A 25,727-nucleotide genomic window follows, 5' to 3' on the forward strand; every position below is an offset into this window, starting at 1 on the left:
CAAGCACATTAGCATTGTTTCTGTGGGATATGAGATTTGAAATAAAAATTATGTGTCTTAAGATTTGTAGGATGACTTGTTGATGAAACATTGGCTTATTGTTATATATATATAAATAAATAAATAAAAAATCTGCTTAAAATAATATCACCAATTTGACTTCTCATAAAGTAACTGGGCCCCTTGCCTCATTAAGCATTGGGTGTTCGCGTAAAAAGATGAGAATTTCAGCTTAGATGTTTGTTTAGCTAGTTTGACTTCGTAGCCTTTTTGACTTGAGTAATTAAGCCCTTAGGGATGTTTTTACATCTAGTGCCCTAAAACCATCTGGTTTGGAAGTCACTGGCCCAACACTCGTTACATGGGTCAATTAGAAAGTTTAATGGAGTCAAGCATTGCACAGCCGACACAAAAATAATAAATGTAAGTTAAGCCTTGGTTATTTTTATGGAAGTCCTGCGAATTTTTGGATATATGTGCTTTAAGGAAAATCGAAATCCCATGACTTTATGTTATTCACACCTTACACTTTTGAACATGTGTTGTCTCAATTTTCCATCTATGAGTTGATCGATTTTTGATAACATGATAATATGATATTTATTTTGTTAAATATACTCATGATGTGTGAACCATGTGTTTGAATGATGATTTTTGCTCAATTGATAATTCAGTACTTCAATGTTTGTGGGTATCATTTCTGGCAAACTCTCATGAGACTTCACTCGTCCACTAGGGAGTCCTGGGGGTTTAAAAGGCTTGTTGCATATGCTAAATGCAATCGTTTCTCCCACGAAAGAGGATTTATGTTTCATGCTTTGATTTAGTTTTTCATTTTGTTTTGCTAAGGGACTAGCAAAATGTAAGTTTGGGGGTATTTGATGAGTGCCAAATATTGTGTATTTGGACCTCTTGATTTACTTTAGTTAGACCTTTAGCCTTGTTATTTTCTGATGCTTTGGTTAGTTTTTGTGTTTTTATGTTTTGTAGGTCAATAAGTGAGGAATGACAAAATTCATGTGGAATTTGCTTGGAAAATTCGGAAGTTCTGAAGAACTCAATCGATCGAACTTAAATTCGATCGATCGAATTTTGCCCGAAGTTGATCGATCGGATAAAAGTAGATCGATCGAAATTTCCCAGAACTTACTTTTGCAGAAGCGCGCCAGAACACCCAATCAGGAGCTTCTCCATGACAAAAAGCAGTTCTCCCTCTGATTTTCGCTGCAGAACACGCTGGTTTCGTGACTTTGGTTGTCTCTAGCAAGAGAGGAACCCTAGAGGGGGTTAGAGGAGTCATTTTACATGGGTTTCTAACCCTAATTTCCTTCTATAAAAGCCATAGCCATGCCTCCTTGTGGAGAGAGTTCAGAGAATAATAGATATGTTTAATTTCGTGCATTTTGTAGTTTATCTCAGTAGTTTTTGTTCTTAGACACTTTCTCTTTGTAAAGCTTTTCTTTTATTTCCATGTTTGTTCTTCATTTTCTTGTGGTGTTCTTAGTCATGGAAGGTTAATAACATCAATTAAGGTTGATGATGAAACCTCTCCATTGATGACACTCACACTCTTGTAGTACTACTTGCACACTTAGTGTTATATCATTATGTTATTCAAGTTCCATTCATTTAATGCTTATTCTTTTGCAATAAATGTGGTTGGTGGTAGAAATAGGACATTTGATGTGTTTCAACCGATGGATACATTGTTTTATCGGTTTGAAAGATGATATCCATTGTAATTTACTCTTTGAATGGATACAATGGATGATTTGATTTCAAATGGGTACACTTTGTGATTTATCTTTGAGTTGGATTCATTTAATGGTTCTAAGGTTTTTGGTTGAGAAACTTGAATGACACCCTAAGCTTAATGTTCTTTGGGTGTTCAAGTAGGAACTAAGAGTGTGAGTTGTTGGATTTGGTTTGGTAGATTCCTTAGCCTTAGTTCCTTTTAATTTGCATATTTCATTTCATCTCGTTTATTTAGTCTTTTGTTCTTGAATCAATCCTCAAACCTTTGGAACTAGGTTAAAATGAGGTTGATTAAACAAGACACAAATATTTGACAATTTCCTTGTGGATTCGACCTCGCACTTGCACACACTATATTGCAAACGATTCGTGCGCTTGTGAGTACTCATTAAAACTCACAACAGAACCTCCTACCAAGGGTATCGAAATTATCAATTGACCTCGGGGGAAGGTTTCTGAGCCAGTCTTGGGCCTTTCCGGACAAGGTGAGGGGAAAAGCCCGACACGCCACAGCGTTAGGTGTCTTATGTAAGGACACGTGAGATCGGAAATTATCTAGATGCTCCACTGGGTCTTCATTACCTGAAAAAACAGAGATATCGGGTACCTTAAACCTTCCGGGCAGGTCGAAGTTGGATACTTCTTCGGTGAATATAGACTCCTTATGCCGGAAGAGGTTATCCACGAGAGACTCTTTCCCGTTGCGCTTCTGATCCATATTTCTTGACAGTGCATCATACTTTGCGTTCAAGTCCAGGACCATTTGCTGCAGCCTTCTTTCAGCATCCGTTGGTGGGGGTGGAACCGGGTTAATAGGCTCCACACGGTCCTCGATCCGCGGCTCACCTCTCTCCCCTGACCCTTCCGGGTTTCCATTAGGATTTGTTCCTTCAACCGCATCGTGATTCAATGGTTGTGGAGTCTGAGCAGCTATCAGTAAGGCATTCTGAGCCAGCAAGTCCTCCACGTTCTTTTGCGCCTGAGCTAACTGTTGGCTCAGTTGGGTTATTCTGGCCTCTGGACCGGCAGACTCTGCTTCTCCGCGGGCATCATCTCGGCCTAGATTAGGGCGTCGCGCTTCTTCTTGGATTTCTTCTTGAACCGGATTAGAACGTCGCGTAGTCACCATCACAGATTTATTTTTCGTAAGAACAATTCTTCGTTCCCACATACGGCGCCAAACTGTTGGTACAGTTTCCGGTATGGTGACGTGTCGCTTGGTGATTCGCTGCCTCCCTCAATCGGCCTACCTCAAAACCTGCAAAATAACAAACAACTAGTCGGGGGTGCCGATTACGCCTAATCGGATGCTTAAGTCAGTTCAAATCAATTTTCAGGAGAGTATCAGTAATCTCAAAAGTTCAGAGAATCTGTGTGTTTTCATACCTGGTGTAAGAGTCTTATTTATAGGCTTATGGTTACGTTATAGACCTACTAGGACTCTTGAAATCCAATTGGAATAGGAGTTTGAGTCCCGGTGGGCTTGAATCTCGACCTTATCTTCAGGAGATTTGAATAAACAGTAGAGTCCGGATTGGATAGCACTCTGCTTCTTCAATCCTTGTTCTATTCCATTACGGCCTTATCCCACTAATTATGGGATAAAGATTAGCCTCTAGGCTTCAAAGATATGGGCTTTGTCCTACTGTGCAGCGTTCTATCTTCAGGGATGGACTCATGCCAGTGTTCTGTTAACATTTAATCACTTATTAGTCAAATTTAAGAAGATACCTCTGAGACGGTTGTAGTGTGCTTCGACCAATCCTCCGAGACATAAATATCCGAGATATGTTCGCTCCGATCATATTAGGAGATCTCGGAATGTTTCGCACAGTTGCTGAGTTCGGTAGGTCCGAGGTGTTATCATACCGAGACAGTCCTTCTGTACAGGGTCACGATGAATGTCCGAGATGTAACACCGAGGTGACTCAAGGTCAGGATCCACGTGTCCTCAGGGTTGATTTTATCCCTAACAATTGAGATCCTATGTAATTCCAAGAATTCAAGTCGTTCATTCAAAATGAACGGCCTAGATTGAGCCACTCAAGCCTTTAAAAAAAATGAAAATAATGATAATCAAAAGAATTAATGGGTGGTCGAACCACCCCGTCACTCTCAAGTAGGGTTGGTAATTTTTAACACAATCAGCAAACCCAACACGAATCCATATACACTAGAACAAAAATTCATATACAATTTTTAATTTATTTTTTAATTGTTATAAATTCATATACAGGTCGAAACGGGTCGTGCTTGAGTCAACTTAACATGACCTGTTTATTAAATGGGTTTGGGTGGGGTCAACCCAACACGACCTATTTAATAAACAGATTATGCTGGTCATGTCGTATCATGTCACCCGCTTATTTAAATATGTCGTTTCATAATTGAAGGGTTTGGCTCGTTTTATTAAGCTACACGTGTTATTGTATAGTTTTTTCTATTATTTTAAGCTGAATGTATTTAATCAGCGTACTTAGTTTTAATCCTAGTTAAGTTAGCCAGCTGATTATGAGTTAGTTTACAGTTACTGATCTCCTCAGTACATACATGTATAAAGATATTTTTCTTGTAACAGAGTTGATTACCTTAATACAATTTTCTACAGATTTTCAGAACTTTCTTTTTCTCTTATTTTCATTTTTGATGCGTTTAACTTAATGGGTCGTGTTCGGGTTGGTTCATATTGGGTTGACTTTTGAGTCAATTCGCGTCAATACAAATTGTCAATCGTACTCTTAAGAGGGTTGTCGGCCACCCAAGGGGTATAGTTGGAGTTGGACAACCACCCCCAAAAAAATGTGTCTGACCACCTTCTAACCCTTTGAAGGAGTTCTCAGCCATCTTAAGGATGTTGTTGGAATAAGCCAACCACCCTCTAAGTGCTACAGGGGTAGTGTGACCACCTTGAATGTTTGAGGATGCCTGACCACTCTCACCCCCAAAGAGCTAGTCAGACACCCAATGTGAGTAATTTGTATGATTTGACCACCAGAACTACTCCCTTAAGGTAGCTTACCACACCCTTTCAGTAAAACCGTGGTCAACCACTCTTCAATGGGGTTACCAACCACCTTGAAAGGTGGTTCGACCATCCATTAGTTCTTTTAATATTTTAATGGCATGACTCAATTTAGATTGTTCATTTTGAATGAACTGCCTAGAGCTTGCAATTTCATGGAGACCTCAATCTATCCAACTGATTATAAAAGTTCCCATTTCTTCTAGTCCCAGATTAAATTTGCCACATGATACTGCCGTCTTGCTACGTACACTAGCACGATTGCTTCTTTCACGTGCATTTCCTCCATAATCATTGGTTTTTCTTCCTTATAAGATAAGCAATCAAAGGTTCAAGAGATTTTCCTCACCCCCATTCGACAATGTTTAGCTCTAAGCTTCTTTTTTTTTTTTGGATTAAATCTATCTTTAGATCTTGTTATACAGCTTCTCGCCATACTTCTTACCCTATTACCACTGCCATCACCACCACATTCACCACAACTACCACCACTGGCACTACTACAACAGCCATCACTGATGAGGCCATAACTACTAGCAACATCATTATCACCACCATGATTCGAATCTGCTGTAAAAAAGAGTATATAAAATCTGAACTGTTGAAAAAATTACAGCACACACGCTGTAGTGTTTTTTACCATACCTAAGCCAAATCCAATAGCTAAGTTCGAAGAAGAAAGCAACATTGTTTGCCTGGTATTAAGACAAATCCTATGGTGATCTCCTCTTTAAATGAAAAGAATCGCAACTCCTCAGATCATGACAAAGATCATAGCCACCATTCAGGACAAAGATTTTTCTTTCCACAACAACCCATATGTACTTGTGTATTGTGTAAATCTGAGTGGGGAAAATCAATAAAGCTTTTCATTACCTTTTGGACAAATTGCTTATTGTATCAGACCTGTAGGACCAAAAGGCGTTCCTCCTTTTTTGTTCCTTTTGCTTCTCAGCGGTATTTTCTTAAACACTCGAAATGGAGAGGAGCGTTAGGCAAAAAAGTGGGACAAAATTGTCCCATCTTTTATAACACTTGTTTGCCTAACTAGCTCCTCTACATTTCAAATAGAGGATTCTATTCCCACTGCTGGTGCAAAAGTGCAAGTTTGAGAGGGTTGAATCATGTGAATTTGGCTTAAATGCGGTAGAAAAAAACAAAAAAACTATAGAAGATGTCTCGTATTTTCTATAGTCTAGACTTAATTATAAATTTTTCATGAGAAAGAGGGTAAAATTATACCTGGACTGTCCAAAAAAAAAAAAAATACAGAAAATCTCCTGTATTTTTTTTTTTTTTTTAAGACCCGAAGTTACATATTGAAGTGAAGAAGTGGTAAGAATACATAATAGAAATGAAGAAATCCTTAGGAGAACACTAATCTAGGCTGAAGCATGTCAATATTTTCTCGTCCTGATATCTCACAATATACCTAAGGTTAATAAGTACACTCTCTCATCCCCTCAATATATTTATAAAATATATAGTTCTCTTACAAATCCCGCTCTCATTTTCTGTCTCATCAAGACCCATCATGGCCATTAGCACCACTACTTCCTCCTTTCCTGCCTGCTGTTGTGTTCTTCAATATCTGCAAATCAAATTGATAAAAATGCAAATATTTAGATGTCATGCAACGGGCAACTTGAGATACAGATAGTTCACAGGTTTTATCTACCAACACCAGAAGAAACTTTTGTCAATGAAATTGGCAATAGTAAGCTGCAGATCATGGATAACCCCTGGCCATTCCCCTGAACTACCCGATCCCAATTTGAAAAGCATTAACCACCTCATCTTAAGAAAGGATATGGTTGGAAAAAGTCATGTGGTCGGACAGGGATGGAACCAAAAAAAAATCCTACTGTTCATCTGTTACAGCAACCAGAGCATATATGAAATATCACAAACGTTATATCTCCAATCCTAAAGGACAAAGAATAACTAAAAAGACCTGTCATGGAGCTGTGGTCATGTTGACCCTTACCCACCCAATTACCTCATTATCGACAACAAGATCAAGGGCATTGTAATAATTGATGAAAAATGATAAACTACAGATCTAACTACCATCACCTTCCCCAATCATTTTTTCTTTCGGAACATGGCCCTAACAAATCATTTATTATGATTACCCACAAATCCGCATTCCCAAATGATACATGCACACATAAACTTTAATTTATGTAAAATATTAATTAAATGAACTATTTTCCATGATATCAGAAGAATGGTTTGAGTTCAATTTTTATTTCCGTCGTTCACATCCCATTTTAATTAAATTTTTCACGCATTAAGCTTCACATATTAAGGAAGAATTTGAGCCCACACGAGAAAAGTGTAAAACTTTCAATCAAATGATTATGCCAACCATTCTCTATCTGCTTAAGCCCGTGGGATAAGCCGTCATTTAAACAACTCTCCCCCAATTCACCCCCCAAAACTAGATCCCAATTGAATAAGGCTATGGAGTAGAATCTTATTATATGACTAGCATACAACTTGATAATGTGATAGTGAAAATCAGCCTTTAGATCAACACTTTTTAAAAAAAAAAAAAAAAAAAGAGAAGGTAAATGACTAATTTTTACTGCCATATCAGTAAATATCATTACTGATTTCAATTACCAGGCATGTAAAATATAGACAATGCCTTTCCAAAGAAACAATTATGTTAATATCATGATAATGGTGCTACTATGGTATGATATGGTGGTTAAGTACATACATGTCTAAGCATCTGATTCTCATTCTGCAAGGTAGACTGCCTCTCTTCAAGCTCAGAGTTCTTCTTCTCCAACTCTTTCACCCTCGTTTCCAACTCAGTCAAGTATGCCTTCTTCCTCTCCCTTGCTTGCTGTGCTGACACTCTATTCCTTAGCAACCTTTTTTGCCCCAATCCACCAAAATACACAATATCACCAATATGCCACTAGCCCCACAAAGAAAACGGATAGCCAGAAAAGGGCAGGACGGTAATAAATCAATACCTCTTCAGCCGCTTGCTTTCCTTGTCAGCTGGACTTCGGCCTCTCTTCTTCTGACCTTCCCCTGAGGCTTGAACCCGGTCTGGACCGGCCACTGAACCGGTGTCTCGGCCCGAGGCTGAGGTTCCTGCAGATTCACCACCTATCTCCGGAACCCTCCTGATCTCCTCATCACTCTCAAGGCCTGGAACGTTTGAGAAGAAATATTAAACGTATACTAATCAAATTTACTAAAAAAAATCCAAGAGGTGGGTGTAATGTTAGACTCGAGGATTTTCTCGGTAAAAGTGATTCCCGGGAAAATAGATAGATACCCAGTTGAGAAAACCTCGATTTGTACAAAACCCAGATGGGGAAATTTTGATTTTCTTTGACATCATGAAGAAAGCCAATCATACATGGGAAGGGAAAATAAAATTTTTAACATTTCACAAAAGCCAATATTGGAAAATGGAAATCTTCTTGAAATCAAAGAGAGAAAGATAAAATTAAACAGGCACACCAAATTAATAACCTGTTTAACAAAACAGAAATGAGCGAGAAAATTCGACCTTCTTTGATTTCAAGTTGAAGAGCGGAGCTCGAAGATCTTTCACTGCTTGACGGCAGAGAACTCGCCGCAATGGAACTTGTTGCCTGCTCTTGCATTGCGTCTACAACTTCAAGAAACACAGAGATAAACAGGGAGAGATCGAATTTTCTCAGGCTTTTGGAGAGACAAAAGAGCGGGACATTAATGTTACGGCACGTAAATCATACGGAGTGTGTCCAGAGAGATAGTAGCCATTAGATCTGTCTCGATCCGACGGATATGACAACGGGAGCGTGGAGAGATATAAGCCATGAGGAGTGGCAATAATCAAAGGTTCATATTAGGAGCGTCGTGGAAGCTCCCAGAGCTTCAGATTAGGGATGGATCCGACGGATGGGACAGAAGTTGGAAGCAGGATACAATGAATTGGGACCACGTATGGGCTGGCTGAAAGTGCTTAGGTGTTTCTCGATTTTTGTGAATGCCTTCGCTATCAACTCGAATCTCCTTCATTGCGGTTTTTGCACGTGCGTAAACCTTGGAAAAATAATAAAAAGAAAGACAATTTTTGTCTCAATTAAATTTCAACTTAATTTATTAAATTAAATTTATTATAATTTTTACGTGCATTTCTAATAAAACATATAATTCTTACGAGCATTTTATCTCTTACAATTTAAATGAATTTAGGTGTCAAAGTGATTAACTCAATTAGATTGAGGTAATAATGGTATGATATTGTATTATTGTAGGGTGAATCTTAAGTTAAATTTTGTAACACGACTAGTACAATCTGAATATGACATATGGTAGGTCATGAAAAATAATATACTTTAGATACTTATTCTCCCTTTATAAAAATATTAATGTAAAATAATATAAAAAACAACTAAAAAAATATGTTTAATTAAGATATACATATTGACTAATAATAATTATATTTTTAAAAATTGGGATTATTTTAAAAAATATAATTTTAAAGTGGCCGGCCATTTGTGCGGGATTTCGGCCAAAATGGTCGGATCTCGATTGTTTTGGCCTGATTTCAACTTTGGAATTTAGCACAATATCATCGGAATCCGGTGACGATGGCCAGATGTCACCAGATTCCGACAGAAATTTTCAGATTTCAGCAATGGCCAGATTTCGACCAGTGCTGAAATCTGGCTTGTCAGAATCTGGCAATGGTTGCCGGTTTTCGGCGGTGGTCGACTGCTGAGTGTGAAGGTCAACTGCGTAGTTTAAAAAATGGTCAACTGCGTTTGCCGTCTGGGAAATTTATTTTTTTTCAAAATTTACTAATCATTTTTGGTCAAATAGAAATCATTTTATGGTTGACTATTATTTTCACCTCCACCAAACACCGAAAAATGCCGAAATCATTTTACTCCGAAACAAACAGAGCATTAGATTGCTAAAAAATTATATTATTTGGCTTAGAAACATGTTACATGTACATCTTTAAAAATAAAAAAATAAAAAAAAAATCCAATGGTTAATTTGAAAAAATAAAAAAAAAGATGTACAAATATCATTTTTCTTTGGTTAGGTTCTATAATTTTATTAATGGTATAAATTTAAGGGATAATTGCACCATTGGTCCCTGTAGTTGGCCTAAATTACAAATTACTCCATGTGGTATCAACATGAATTCAGAAATCCCTGTGGTTGGCTTAATTTACAAATCGATCCCTGGAATTAAATTCCGTTAAAAATTTTGACAGATTTTGTTAAGCGCTACGTAAGCGTCAATAAAATGGCGACACGTGTCCATTTTAATAAAAAAAATTAAAAATAAAATAAATAAAACATATATATATTTTTTTAAAAAAAAAAGAAAAAAAAGCAAAGGGGTGGCTGCCTTTGGGGGGTGGCCAGGCCACCCCCGACCACTAAGGTTGGCCGCATGGCTACCCCCCGACCCCCTTGGGGTTGGCCGTGTGGCCACCCCTTTGCCTTTTTTTTTTTTAAAATAATAATTAATTAATTAATTATTTTAAAATAAGTTTTTTTTAAAAAAATATATTTATATTTTTTTTATTAAGATGGACACGTGTCACCACCTTATTGGCTGATGTGGCGCTTACGTGACGTTTAACAGAATCTGTTAAAATTTTTAACGGAATTTTACTTTAGGGATCGATTTATAAATTAAGCCAACCACAGAGATTTTTGAATTCATATTGATATCACAGGGAGTGATTTATAATTTAGGCCACCACAGGGACCAATGGTATAATTATCCTTAAATTTAATTTCAATTTTTTTTATGAGAATGAGACAGAAAGTAAAATTAAATCTGGACTATTGAGTGAAACTACAACACAAATCCAGTAATTTTTTTTATATCACCCAAGTCAAATCCACTGAAAAAAAATAAGGCATTTTGTCTTGTCAGCTTGACAACTTAGCAACCCCACAAATATCATGTGCTGCAATATGGATCTAGGGGCTCAAAATTTGCATGTAATTTTTTTTTTTTTTAGAGTCATAATTAATAAAGTAAATATATATATCCCTTAAAAAAATTCAAGTAAAATGGAGATGATATATTTTATGGTTCATATTAAATTTCATAGATCTAATGATTTAGTCCTTGTCGCCTTATTTCCCGTCTTGGTCACTCATTGGGCAATTTGCTTGCTTGCCTGTTTGGTTCTCTTCGTCCTCTTCCCGACCGTACCTTTCGGTTGAGACTTAGGAGCGGAAGCATAAGTCTTTTTTTCTTTTTTTTTTTCTTAATCAAGATATCGCAATATGCCTATTTTGGTGGACAATACCGTGAGTTCAAACCCTCCTTCAATGGAGCCTGTTCTACGTGCAGAAGTCCATGTAAAGCATGAGCCATATTAACACTCGCTTTAGCTTTCAGAATGCCTTCTACTGTGCAGAGCTCGTTCACCAATTAAAACAAAATATAAGATTAAGTCTAAACTGATATAAACGATTCCAACAGAGATTGAAGGATCATAACTACCTTAGACTCTTGCATCAATCTCGACGCCCAAAGGCTCATTGTCGTGTCCTGCCTAGCAGCATTACCTTCGTCATCAAACATTTGACATGTTCTATATTTGATGCCGGACTACATTTGACATAGCTATTTCATTAAACTTATGTTTTGTTTGTTTGGGTGTAAAATAATTTTTTTTTTTTGGTGAATGGTGCAATCAAAAATAATTGTCAACGAAAATTATTTTCAGTTTAATTGTAAAAATCTTTTTAATTTTTAAAAAACGATTTACGATTTTGTAGATTTAAACTCTTTCATTTGTAAAAATGTCACAAATGATACTTATGGGCATCTTATAAACATAGTTGGTACTTCCGTAAAAAACTTAATGACCCGGTACATCAAACCTAATTGCGACTACCATGTTTCCCATATGCTACATTAGTATTATTTAATAAAAAAATATATATAAAAAAAAAAAAAAATTAAGCGGTAGTCAAGCCATTCCCGTAGCCAAATGGAGATAGTCGAACCACCCCATGGTCATTGAGGGTGGTTTAGCCGCATTCAGGTCGGCCATAATGGGTGGTTGAACCACCCCTATTTTTTTGCTAAAAATAAATAAATAATACTAATGTGATCCATGACTGTCGCCGATAGGTTTAACGTAGTGGATTGTTAAATTTTTTTTTGACAGAAAATGAACGAAAATACCAATTATGATTATAAGTTGGAGAAATGCTTGGTTGTACACTCTCATCCCATTCCTATCCCACCCTTGTGTACTTGGACCAATAATGTGAGAGATAGTAGAGAGAGTATAGTGGGACCCTATTTTTTTAACAACATTATTGGTCCACGTAGACAAGGGTGGGATAGGAGTAGGATAAGAGTGTACAACCAAATTGTGTACCCATATGATATTTGAACAATTAAGAATCGACCTAACTTTTAGGGACACAAGTCGGTGTTACTGTGAAGTATAACTAAAACGATTAAACAATAATCATTATTTCTAAATTAATATTTGGACAATTTTTTGTTTTTCTTTTTTTAAACGGGGTTGAATAAATTTCGTTTTATTCAGTCTTAAACTGACACAAGTTAGTCTTACCGTAACATACATTTTGAATGTGTCAATTTAATAAATTAAACTTAATTTTTTTTTTTTTACAATGTTTACTCAAATGCTGTTAACAAAGCCCTGGCCTAGGCTTCTCTTAATTACTTGCAATATTTCCAAGATTGTAGTTTGATTGCTTTTTCCAGGCACCAAAACTAGGAAAAAGATGTAGATGATCATAAAGTTGCTTTTTCGAAATTGAAATGGCAACAAAATGACCATAATTAATTATTTGTCAGGTGTTGCTGCATGGAAAGTTGAGATCAGAATCGGTTATAATTATTTATCAAAATTTGAAATAATTCAAACAGGTAATTGTGAAATATTATTTATGGGATCTACTTGACTCGATAAGTAACGGGGACAACTCTATTTTTATTTAGTCAAATTTGTCTTATAAGTGGTCTCTCGCAATAACTTATCTCAATTTTCTCAAATTCAAACAAATAGTTGTCGACGATTTTAGTTTGAAAATTGAAAGCTTAGTCATCATTGAATTCAAGGAAAAAGGTACACATGTCAAGGATTTGATCCGGTGCAAATAGGTTGCAATGCATTTTATTTGAGCCATTCATTTACTAGATCGTGATAGCAAATAATAATAAAAAGAAGGGTAAATATAAAATAAATTACTGGGTTTTCGCGAAAATCCTGAAAAATCCCTCATTTTTATTTTTTATTTTTTATAACATTAACTCCTTTAGTTTTTCGTGAATTTAAAACAGATCATTCTGTGAATATTCCGTCCATATATTTTAAGCTTTGTTAGTGCCATCTCATCTTAAAATATTAATTATATTATTTTATTTAAAATAAAAAATAAGAAAGCATGGGTTTGGGGGTGGCCGGGCAAGGGGGTAGCCGCACGGCCACCCCCAACGCAAAGGCTACTCCCAAATGGGTATAGGGGTGGCCCGAAAGCCATCCCAATCCCTGGGGGCGGCCCGAATGCCACCCCTAGTGGCTAAGGGTAGTCGCGCGGCCACCCCCAAAGCCATGAAGGCCACCCACAAATGGGTATAGGGGTGGCTTTCGAGCCACCCCTAGTGGTGCCATAGGGTGGCCTTCGGGCCATTCCCAAATGGTTATAGGGTGGCCCAAAAGCCACCCCCAAGCCCTCCTCGGCCCTAGGGGGTGGCTGGCTCGCAGCCACCCCAAACCTTCTTCTTTTCTTATTTTTTTTTTAAATAAAAATATAATTTTAATTAACAAATAAAATAAAAAAAATAATATTTTAAGATGAGGTGGCAAAAATGTTGACATAGCACTAACGGAACTTAGAAAAATGGACGGAAAACTCACGGAGGAATCTGCTTCAAATTCGTAAAAAACTAAAAGATTCAAAGTTAGAAAACAAAAAAGAAAAAAAAAAGTAGGGTTTTTCAGGATTTTTGCAAAAACTCAGGGATTTATTTTATATTTACCCTAAAAAAAAAAGGATAAATATATTTTTAGTTCATGTGGTTTTGAATTTTGATGTATAGCTTTTTGAGTTTTAAAAAGTGATTAATTACTTTATGGGGTAATAAAAAAATAATAAATTAGTCACTACCATTATAAAAATTGATAGAATCCATTAATGTGCCACATCATCACAAATTAGGTCGGTTAAATGGGGTGGCCAAACCATCTCCGTGGCCATTGGGAGTGGTTCGACAACCCTCTTAATTTATTTTTATTTTTTGTCATTTGGGATAGCCCAACCACTCGCAATGGTCATGTGAGTTGTTTGGCCACTTCGAGATTGCTCATAGACGGTGGCCTGACCACCCTCATTTAGTACATTAATGAATTCTGTCAAATTTTCTAATAGTATTGATTAATTTGTTATCTTTTACTTACCACATAGAGTGATTAATAACTTTTTAAAACCCGGTAAATTACTTGTCAAAAGTTCAAATCACAAGATCTAAAAATACATTTATCCCTTTAAACAAAAAAAAAAAAAAAAAAGGTGACTGCTTAGATGACTGTTTGGGTGGTTCGGTGGCCTTTTTTCGATTTGGACTGTTCATTTATGCATTGCACCGGATACAAATTCAAGCGACAGAACCTCATTAGTCATTAGACTCATTACTTTGAGAGTTGCATATTTATTATATGAAAAATGCTAGCCTTCAAACTATTTTACAATTCTTAACACGTGTCAACATGTGATTGAAATGATGTTAAAATCATTTTCTACTCAGTGCAGAGAAAACTATTCAGTGGAGTCTCCGGCAGAAAAAGTGCCATTATACGTACCCTATCTGTTGTTCCGGATAAAATCTTACTACATACTTGTACAGAGTCTTTTAACGGGAACTATACAGATTCAGGAACAGGCCGTTGATATGGAAGACGATGGTCAGGAACTCCCTCTTCAGAGCGTTTGTCTTCAAACCATTTTACAACTCTTTTGCGGGGCAAGTTCGTCACATGCACAATGCTGCTAATCATAGCGTTCTGCATTGTTTTTCAATGTACAGAGTGTAAGAATTTAAAACTCTAACAATGAGAATACCCACAAAACATGCTCTTCTGAAGAGATCAGTATCAAGGACGCACGATTGTAGAAAAAAGTCAAAGAGATTATCTGATTCAATGCACAATGACTTCTAAATTAGGAATTTTGGCATGTCCCACAAAACATACATATGTATAGATAATAGTGATTACGCCTAAACATATTTTGACTTAGACTGCCTTCTAACTTTCTAATAAAACTGGCCTACCAGCATCTTTGATGAAATAATGAACAACCTTGAAATTGATTTTTTCCCCTATTGGTAAGTTACACACGCACTCAGTGGATTTTGAATCCATGATCTCAGCCTTTACCTCATTCTTATGGAAAGAGGAAGTACAATTTGAACTAAATCTCTTTTGGCAGCAATCCTGACGGTTAAGTATAACTAAATCAGGTCAAATCATTTTGATCCAAAAACCTTAAGGACAATTGGATACTAATTCCACTACACTTCTTAATTCTGATGTCCACGGCGACCCACTCTATCGATACTAATCCGATGATAGTCATTTTTCTTTTGGCAGCTTTACTCACCTATTAGTATTCAATGATTTAATACTATACCCATACATTATACTAAAACATTTTAATCTAATCTATAGGTCGCCTCTTCCCTGAATTGAACTCGTGACATGGCGCCTGCTTCGATACCAAATGCGAAAAGTTAGGATTTTAAACCTATTTCATACTAGGCTAGCGCCCATACCCCAAATTGGGCCCACCATAATCGTAACAAAATCAGCCCATTCAGCCTTTTTCTTCGGTTACTAATAAATATTTGCTACCTATTGGTTATGAATAACAAAATTCTCCCAACATGCAACTTGCAATATTTATGCAACGGAAAAGAAAGAGATTACTTACAGTAGGGCGCTTTGTTCTTCTATAAACTCTTTCAAGGGTTTCAACATGCACTTTTTTCAGTCTCTTTAGAGCAGACCATCTATGTTGCATGACATGAACAGGCTCTTGCACCTTGGTCCTAGGTTCTGCAGCATCCACACTCGTCTCGCTATGATCACTTTCCACTGTTTTTGTTTCAGGCACTGATACTGATACTGATGGTGCAGGTACATCAGGTAAAGCAGCACTCATCATTAGAAGATTTGGAGGTGGGTCACGGAGCATTTCAAGAACAATGGCCCTATCAAGACAAAGCTCAGCAGCAAGAGTTTTGATCTGCAACAAGAGGGAATTAGGAAAACAAGAAATGCTTAGTAGTTAGTTATAGGGACATGTCAAACCAATTAATAGCCCCCAAGATGATTAAATATAAACAAAACTAATGCGAAAAAAAAAAAAAATGCTCTTCAAGAAACTCAGAAGATCAGCCAAGTTGGTTGTTCAGAGAGTCCATCCTAGCAAAAAACACTTCCCTGCAATTTTGCTTGCCTTCTAATTTTAGGTATGAAAAGGCAGTCTCTAGAAAAGTATTTGACATGCTGTAACCTTGTTTACTTCACAAAATTATGACAGCTGGCTGAAATGGTTGAGCATAGCCAGATAAGTTTCTATTTCGAAGCACCCCACTAATTCATTTAAATGGATATTAGAAAGAGTTCAAGAGACACGTAGCAAAGCCCAAGGTCACAAACAAGCCACTTGACAAGTTCCCATGTTATATGATGATTCCCAAAACAAGTATTCCCATTTATCTCTTTGATCAAATATTCAAAATCATGCATACTTAGGTACAGATATAGGTAGCCCAAATGCTTGTTTGGACATGTTTAGCATCATTCTGTCTGTTTTTGCAAAAACCAGACAGAATAACACACAGGTCAAATTCAGATACCTACTCAGATCAATATTTCTGTGAATAACACAGATCAAATTCAGATACCTACACTAGTTTTACGGCGGCCAGCTCTTAAAGCTGAAGCCAATCTTCGAAGTTGCCAATTTCTAAGCTTCACCGGCCTTTCTTCTTCTTCATCATCATCGTCGCCTTCTTCAGCATCATTATCACTCTCAGTATCGTCCGCAGCTGAGTTCAACATTCCCATGTCAACATCTCCCAGTGCCTCCGCTAACTCTTGCTCAAGCCTGGCAAGGTCTTCTTCACTTATCTCCTCATCACCGTCATCCAGGGAGGGGTCATCATTTTTCAAATCTTCTTCCAGTTGACTAAAGAGTGCCTCAAAGGCATCCTCATCTAGATCATCCTCGCCCATAGCATCATTACTTGGCAAACTTTTCTGAAAAAAAAAAAAGAAAAAAAAAAGAGAGAGAAAGATACCCAATTAGACCAATACATTACACACCATAACAACTACGAATTTCCGACAAAAAAATGATAGCTTTTGTCGAATTGAACTGCATAAATAATTGAAGTTCTTGGAATAAGAAAAATGTGAGTAATTGTAAGCGTGTAATTGCGTGTCAACCATAATTCCAGATTGGTTAATGAAAAATGAAAGGACTTGGAAAGCAACAACCCAAACAAAGCTAAAGAGTATAAGAAAATCAACTAGATGATAACTATCGCAACCTTAGACAAGTTTTCAAGAATTTTATGAGTTGGTGAATAAATTTCAACATACAGTTTATTTAATTGGTAAGCACCAGTTGAATCCACGACCTTAGGGGGATAGAAATGCTATTTGATAATTTCAGCTGGAGCTTATTTGATTATTTAGGGAATTAATTTCAACTGTTAACTTCAGGCAATATTAAGTAGACACCAGAAAAAAGTTAAAGGCGAGCAAAAATAAATGGAAATAAAGCTAAGTTTTCTCGGGAACCAAACAAGCTGAAACTAATACCTTTTCCCTCTTTTTCTTCGAAGGCGAAGACCCGGTGGTTGAAGAGCTGGGGTTTCGGCGGCGAGCGAGAGCGAGAACGGAGCGGAAGGGAGGGTGACGTGGCAGAATCAAACGGGTGGGGCCGGGTTGGCCCACGAAGAGGCGATGGCGGAGAGAGGATGATAAGCATTGAACCGCCATGGACGTGTGAATCGACGAAGCAAACGCCATTTGCTCTTCTTTTGAGTCCAGAGCGAAGCCAAGGGAGTGTTTAAGCGCACAATTTTTGTATAATCTCTTGGACACGAGTTGTTTATGTCTAAAATGTGCTGCAAAACGCATAGTTTTGTTTTGGGGTGAAAACCCAGGTTTTGGCCAACCGGCTCGGGTAATCAGATAGCTGGTTAACTGGATTTGTAATAACTGGCAGTTAACCGGCTACCCCTGTTGGTACCCAGTTATCCAGACTGACTATTGAAATTTTTAAAATTTGAGTTTATATATCCAATTATTTAAGAGGTTTCAGTGAACAGGGCCCCAAGAAATGCACTCAAAAATGCGAGGAAATCTAGTACGTCGGCCTCCGCCATCCTCGCCTACAAACATACATAGATGTTAGAGAATATTCCTCATCGGATTCGCAAGCCTTAACCGCGTTCTTATTTTTCTCCGTTGTGATTAGTGCCGCCTTTGGAGCAACATTAGTCTCCGTCGCCGATGCCGGCTATGAAGCAAGATTACTCTCCATTGTGGCCGGTGCCGACTCTTGAGAAAGATTAGTCTCGGCCGTAGTGATCACTAGTGCCGGTAGTGAAGGAAGATTACTTTCCATTGTGGCCAGTGTCGTCAACTCTGGAGGAAGATTACTCGTCATTGTGCCGTTTCTTGAGGTAGAGACGCTCGGCTTGAGAAATTGTTGGCGGGCGGGTCTAGGAACAAAGGGAACGAGGAATTAAAGGATTGAGAGTCTGAGACTTGAGTGTCGAGTGAAGACTGTGAAGTGTAGAAGTGAGGCGGAAAGGGAAAGGTTCAAAGGAAAAGTCTAAAAGAATGAGAATCAGAGTAAAACCCTAAGGCTAAAATTGGGTATATCTTAATTTTTTTAATATTTTATTATATATATATATACCCGATTACCGGTTATAACTGGGTATATATAAATGCTAAAACCAGTAACCAACTCCGGGGTAGTCAATTATCGGTTATTACCAATCGGGTACCAAATCGATTTCTCGGTTACCGGCCGGTTATAACCAACAAGATTTGCACCCCTAGTTTTGTTTCACCCTCACTAGTATTATAACCTTCTAATTTCATGTTAAGATTATATTAGATTTACAAATCATATCACAAATTTATCAGTCATAAATGCTGCATGTCGAGTCCTGTGAAGTCCCACATTGTTTGGGAATGGGGATGTATTTATATGTATATTCGTACTTTTCTTGACACAAAGCGCTATAAAGTCGTGATGGTCATGAACCTATTAGAACTTCGCAGTTAAGCGTGCTTCTGCGAGAGTAGTACTAGGATGAGTGACTTCTTGAAAAATCTGGTTTGAGGGAGCCAAAAGCAGACAATATTGCATAATTGAAGGTAGGTCGTTACAAATGGTATTAGAGCCATTGCCCAGCCTGAGATGGGGGGAGCTTGCACAAGCCCATGAGGGTCATCAGCGGGCAATCGTTGGGACACCAATAATGGGGGAATCCCGTGAGAGTTGCCAGTTGGAACACTGGGTCCCAAGATGGGTGATTGTGACGTCCCACATCGCCTTGGAATGATGATGTGCTTATATGTACATTCGCACCATTCTTGACATAACGCGTTATAAAGTTGTGATGGCCATAAACCTATCAGAACTTCGCAATTAAGTGTGCTTCTGCGAGAGTAGTATTAGGATGAGTGACCTCCTGAGAAGTCTGGTTTGTGGGAGCCAAAAGTGAACAATATTGTGTCATTGAGGGTGGGTCGTTACAAGTTCGAATTGCATCGAGTTATGAGTATAAGTCTATATAGGTCAATTATAATCTGTCTCATTTAATCAAACGAGTCAGACGTCTCAACTATAATCCACTAATTTCATATTAAATTCATGTTAGTTTTGTAACATTTACCATTTGTCTTCACCTTACAAAATAGTTTTGTAGCTCCAAATCTTTGCTAAACACAGTATTTTGGAAAGTTGTCAATGCTTCAGCTGCAACCAATTCTAAATTTTTCAGTTTAGTCAAACTTCTAGCTCCAACCACATGCCCCTCATAGTCTCGTACAACAATTCCTACGCCTATACGCCCATTAATTGTATCTATATCTACCGTTGCATCTCAATTCACCTTGTAAATGCCTTATGGAGGAGCTTCCCGTTTTATTTGGTTCCCACTCCTGGCCACATTTGGTTGGTCAGTTGCTTTCATATTCACCTTCTTGTACTCCGATGACCTAATCACTCCCTCACAAGAATATTAGGATGAAGAAACTCACCTATGAACCATTGTGTTTCTTGGAAACCATATCTTCCTTGAGATCTCACGAATAATTCAAACTCATCTATGTGACTTTGTGATACTTTTTGAACTTCTCTTCCACCATATGTAGGAACTCATATACGCAACAATTGCTTTTTTGATTTTTTTTTTCTCACAAACACCCCAAACACCCATCGTTGATGGGTAGCTCTGTAGGATATGGCTAGTACTTTCACATTCTATCTCGCAAATAGGGCGAAAAAAAATCCTTTACTATACATCTTTTCAACATATTTTATTTGGTTGGCAATACGTTATGGCATGCTCTCCCCATAAACATATTCGCGACGTTAGGGATTTTCAATTGCCAAATAATATGCCAATCCTACTTCCATTAGACCTATTTGAGCTTTCTCCTCTTTTAAGGCCTTGTCTACCCTTTTCCACGTGATAAGCACTACTTGCAAAATTACTCACATGTTGCGGCGCCCCTCCGAATGTTTTGGTGTAGGCATGTGATTAAGTGAAAGCAAATGTCAAGTCCCGTTGGTAGATTCAATGGGAAAGGATTTGCGAAGCTTGTCTCCTTTATCCTCTGAATGTGTTATTTATAAAGTTCCTAAGCGACTACGCCATGTCAAGAAAAGTGCCTACACACCTAAGGTAGTCTCCATTGGCCCACTTCATCATGGTGGTGATCAAGGCATAAGAGCCATGGAAGAACATAAATTGAGGTACCTCGGAGATTTTATTCAATGGACCAGCAAAAGCTTGGAGTTTTTTCATGACTTTGTAAGGAAGAAGGAAGCAAAACTTCGTGGTTGTGATGCAGAAACCATGCAGTTTAGCATTGATGAATTTGTCAAAATCATTCAAGTGGATGCTGCCTTCGTCGTTGAGGTCTTACTCAAGTCGTTTATTCCTAAATTGCAAGATGAAAACGACTGCATATTTAAGAAACCGTGGCTGATACAGGACGTATGGACAGACTTACTTTGCTTGAAAATTAGCTTTCGTTCTTCATTCTTGAGGATCTTTTTGGAGAAGTACACCGGTCGCAAAACGACGGGGAGGTGACGGCGACCCTTACCATCAATATGCTTACAGTAAAGTTTTTCAAAAGCCGAATGGAATCTCTAGGAATGGAAGATAGATGGGAAGAGATCTCTTCTGGTGATTTTGAAATTAACCATTTTGTTGATCTCCTACGACACGTGCAATTAAAGCCTGTTAAGGAAAGTAGTGAAAGTGATGAAATGAAACTGAAAAAACAAACCACACCCAGTGTGACAAAGCTACACCAGGCCAGAGTCACGTTTCAGGTGCCGAGAAGCAGAAATCTATTTGACATAAAATTTGATAAAAAGAAAAGGATACTGGCAATCCCAAATTTTATTTTAAGTGCTAAAACATAACTCACAATCCGAAATTTGCTCACCTTTGAGCAATGCCATTATAGTGAGCACTACATAAATGATTATGTTATCATATTGAATCAGCTAGTTGAAACTTGCAAGGATATAGACTTGCTGGTGAAGCATGAAATTGTTGAGAATAGGCTTAGCAACAATTGAGAAGGGTCAGTTCTTGTTAACAAGCTTGCGGATGGGGCTATTTTGGAGCAGAATAACTTTTACTTTGCTGGTCTTTTTGAAGAGCTAAACGCTTACTACAACACCTCGTGGCACAAGTGGAAGGCAAACTTGAAACATAAATATTTCAGAACACCATGTGCCGAAATTTCGTTTTTAGCAGCTATTTTTCTACTTATACTCACTATCATACAAACGGTGTGTACTGTTATCCGGCCCGTTGGCATGACTTCTTACTTATAAGTAGCTCGTACTTCAGATGGAAAGTGTCACCACTCCATCTCAGTTATTTCTACTATTGTTGTTGTGTTTATATCTGTGTAGTTTAAGATCTTATCATGGCCTTCTAGTTCTGTCAAGAACAAGTTTTCTTCTGTACTGAAGCTTTGATAAGATATGTACACTCATTTTTGAAATGTACTGATGTGGGTGCATGTACCAACATTTTATCTCTTAAATGATATTGATTGAGTTCTAAATTCTAATTAATAAATCTGCTTTAATCAAGTTAAGTTGCCATTTTGAATTGATGCATCTCAGCCAAGTAATTTATATGAAATATTGATAAATAGGTAACTTTTCACTACTTACAACTGATTCACCAACCTCACCAACATTACTCATTGTAAAGAAAATTGTCCCTGTTACGGTGTGGAGCCTGGTCCGGATAGGCAGCACACCTTGTCCAGACAAGAATTCCAAGAACTACCTTTTTCAAGGCCCGTCCGGACAAGCAATATACCCTGTCCGGACTGGAGCTCCAGGGAATGATTTTTTTGGGGCATGTCCAGACAGTGCATTGGTGTGTCTGTACAGGCGGGGCATCTAGCTATGGAACACTAGGGGCATCCGGATAGGCTAGGAGGGCGTCCAAACGCTGCTAGCTAAAAGCTCTAGTTTTCTATTTAAAGACCTATTTTGGAACTTTGGAAGTATGGAAAAATTGTGAAAATACTAAGAGGTCTTTTCTAGGTTTTATATAGAGGTTCTTTAGAGTTTTCTGATTTTTAAAGTTGAATAGTTTAATCAACATCTTGGAATTGTAAAAGTTTTTTGTACTATTTTCTTCATCATAGTAAAATCTGCTGCAACTTTGTGGACATAGCCCTTAGCAGTGAACCAAGTAAATCTTGTGTTTTTTTTTTTGTGATTGCTTGTTTATTTTTCTTACGCTTTCTTCTTATTTTTGCATCTCACAGGCCTTGAAAAAGTTGATATATTTCCCTAACAATTGGTATCAATGCTTTTGGTTTGAGTGAGAACAATGGCAAGAGAAGACGAAAAGGTCAGAATCGAGAAGTTCATTGGCACAAATTTCGGGTATTGGAAAATGCAGATTGATGATTATCTGTATGGGAGGAAACTACATCTACCTCTTATAGCGCAGTAACTTGACAATATGGAGGATGACGAATGGGCCATACTTGATCGACATGTGCTGGGAGTTGTCCAATTGACATTGTCAAGAACAGTTGCACACAACATTGTGAAGGAGATGACAACGACTGGTCTAATGACGGCTTTGTTAGGTATGTATGAAAAGTTGTATGCTAACAAAAGTGTGCATCTGGTGAAGAAGTTGTTAAATTTGAAGATAACGAAAGGTATTCCGGTAGTGTAGCATCTAAATGAGTTCAATACAATTACAAATCAATTGTCTTATGTGGAGATTGATTTTGATGATGAGATCCACGCATTGATCGTTTTGGCATATTTGCCAAATAGTTAGGAAGCCATGAGAATGGTTGTGAGAAATTCTGTAGGGAAGAGTAAACTCAAGTATGAGGATATTCGAGAGTTAATTCTAATTGAAGAGGTGTGAAGAAGAGATTCTGGCGAAGCCTCAAGTTCTGGTTTTGCTTTAAACCTCGAGACAAGGGGCAGAGGATAAGGTATAAACTCTGGTCGGGGTAGATCAAAATCCATAAAAGGTAGAAGAAAATGTTGATAAGGCAAACAACTAGAATGCTGGAACTGTGGCAAGACTAGCCACTTAGACTAAGAACGACTCTGCAAACGTGGTGACAGAAGAAGTTCAGGATGCCCTACTTCTCTCTGTCGACAGTCCTCTTGACTCTTGGGTTTTGGACTCAGGAGTTTTCTATCATTCCACAACTATCCATGAAATTCTTGAAAGCTATGTTGCTAGAGATTTCAGGAAGGTGTGTTTGGCTGATGGATCGATGTTGGATATTGTGGACACGGGTGATGTTCGCATTAGAGTCCACATTGATTTGGGATGGAAGCTATAAAAAGTCAGACATGTCTTAGAGTTGAAGAAGAATATGATTTCAGTGAGACAACCTGATGATGAAGGGCATGCTATTAACTTACATGGTGGTAAGTGGAAAGTTGCACGAGAGCTAGGATTTTGGCTTAGGGATACAAGACTAGTGAAAATAAAATATGACTTCTAAACAACCCAAGTGTATATGTTTGAGTGCAACAAAATATCTTAAATGCGAAATTTAAATAAGATAAGATATTTGTTACGAAGTGAAAACTCTATGAAGAGAAAAAATTACTCCGGAGCAGCCAAACCCAGGAACTTCACTATCCAAAAACAAAGCTAGTTACAAGACACTCGTACTCACATACCCTTATGCAGTAGTCATACCTTTAACTCAGACACGAAACCTATCGTGAACGCTTCCCAACCAGATCTTCCACCTGAAGGGGTTTTTGATGGATTCTGTTACTTAGGGCCAACCCCTAAGATAGACTTCACACAAACGATTGAGCACACATTGGTAATGGCTTGAGAGCTAGTGGATCTTCGATTCTTCCTAAACATCCTCTTAAAGCACTATGGAATTCATTGTCGAATTTTGTACAAAATACAAGCCTAGAGCCCCCTATTTATAGGCTTAAAGAAACCCTAAATCTGCTAAAAAATGAACTCTAGTTGTCGAGCGTCTGGACGGAAGTTAACCACGTTCGGACAGTTTTTTGCGATATCCTTTCAAAAACAGTGTAATTCTATCCTTATCAAGTCCGCGTCTGGACGGCTTGACCGAGCGTCCGGACGGTCTTCGCTATAACTCATTGTAGCTTTCGAACTGAATACTGGAATATTCTGAAATGCTGGATAGCGTCCGGACGCATTGCCACGTCGTCCAGACGGCTTGCAGAGACTCCCTAACAGTGTCAACTTTTGAAATCCAACTGCTTGTTGAATACTGATTGACCTAGCATCCAGACGGTGTTGCTCTATCGTCCGGACGTCTTTAACGTAAAACTGCTGACATTGATGGGCGTCCGGACGCCTTCAAAGGCCCGTCCGGACGGTTGCACAGGAACTGGTTGATTTGCCTTGGAATTCGTAAGGACTCTTCATGAATATCTTCAAGATGCTTGTGATCAGTTACAAGCTTTGATTTGAACATTGTCTGAAAACATGAAGACTTTGAATAAACACCGATCATCCTGTTAAATCGCAACCCTTTCATAAAGTGTTTTTGTTTAATCCAGAATGTAGCCAATATAAAATACTAACAAACTCCCCTTTTGGCCATTCTGGGACAAAAACACTTGACCAGTTTGGAAATACATTCCCGGTCTAAATACCAAAATAAGCCAAAAATACTCCCCTTTTTTGACACACAATAACAAAGGGTAAACAAAGTATTTAATTAAACCATATGTGTTTAATGAAATATAAAAGATCATCACAATATTTAAAATTGTTTGAATACAAAAAAAAATCAGTCATCATCATCAGGTTTGGGGTGATGATACTGCAAGTACTCCCTAATGTCAATCTGACATTGTTCAACACGCTCTCCAATAAGATTAACTTCACGTTGGAGAGCTCCCATGGATGACATAAGCTGAGTAAATGTAGCCTTAATATCAAAAGTAGGGGGCACAACCTGGGATTATGATGCAGCTGCTTGTAGGGAACTGGTGGAGGCTGAGGAACACCGCCTTGAGCCTCATGTCGCAATTGCGCATTAGACTTCATGAGAGTTTGTATGCCAAGGGGAACTGGGATCCGTGATCTTGGCTCAGAGTCTGAAATATCTGTCACAACCAACAGACG

General features: G+C 37.9%; 3 protein-coding genes across 3 annotated transcripts; 1 reads left to right on the forward strand and 2 right to left on the reverse strand.

Moving 5' to 3' along the window:
- Positions 1–6,036: 6,036 nt before the first annotated feature.
- On the reverse strand, positions 6,037–8,553 carry LOC133871272 (transcription factor HY5). The gene is made up of 4 exons (XM_062308679.1): positions 8,316–8,553; positions 7,768–7,948; positions 7,506–7,662; positions 6,037–6,368 (listed from the first exon to the last, which is right to left on the reverse strand). The coding sequence occupies exons 1-4, from the start codon at positions 8,410–8,412 to the stop codon at positions 6,300–6,302; spliced, it is 504 nt and encodes a 167-aa protein (XP_062164663.1). The 5' UTR covers positions 8,413–8,553; the 3' UTR covers positions 6,037–6,299.
- A 5,889-nt stretch (positions 8,554–14,442) lies between these two features.
- On the reverse strand, positions 14,443–17,926 carry LOC133871012 (protein OVEREXPRESSOR OF CATIONIC PEROXIDASE 3). The gene is made up of 4 exons (XM_062308346.1): positions 17,647–17,926; positions 16,729–17,079; positions 15,746–16,060; positions 14,443–14,817 (listed from the first exon to the last, which is right to left on the reverse strand). Exons 1-4 carry the CDS (start codon positions 17,854–17,856, stop codon positions 14,677–14,679), a joined length of 1,017 nt encoding a protein of 338 aa, XP_062164330.1. The 5' UTR covers positions 17,857–17,926; the 3' UTR covers positions 14,443–14,676.
- Positions 17,927–20,651: 2,725 nt separating this feature from the next.
- LOC133871424 (uncharacterized) lies at positions 20,652–21,667 on the forward strand. The gene is made up of 3 exons (XM_062308879.1): positions 20,652–20,993; positions 21,104–21,472; positions 21,593–21,667. Exons 1-3 carry the CDS (start codon positions 20,652–20,654, stop codon positions 21,665–21,667), a joined length of 786 nt encoding a protein of 261 aa, XP_062164863.1.
- The last annotated feature ends 4,060 nt before the right edge of the window (positions 21,668–25,727 follow it).

This window comes from Alnus glutinosa, chromosome 6 (genome assembly GCF_958979055.1).
Source record: "Alnus glutinosa chromosome 6, dhAlnGlut1.1, whole genome shotgun sequence".
In the NCBI taxonomy this organism is placed as follows: Eukaryota; Viridiplantae; Streptophyta; class Magnoliopsida; order Fagales; family Betulaceae; genus Alnus; species Alnus glutinosa.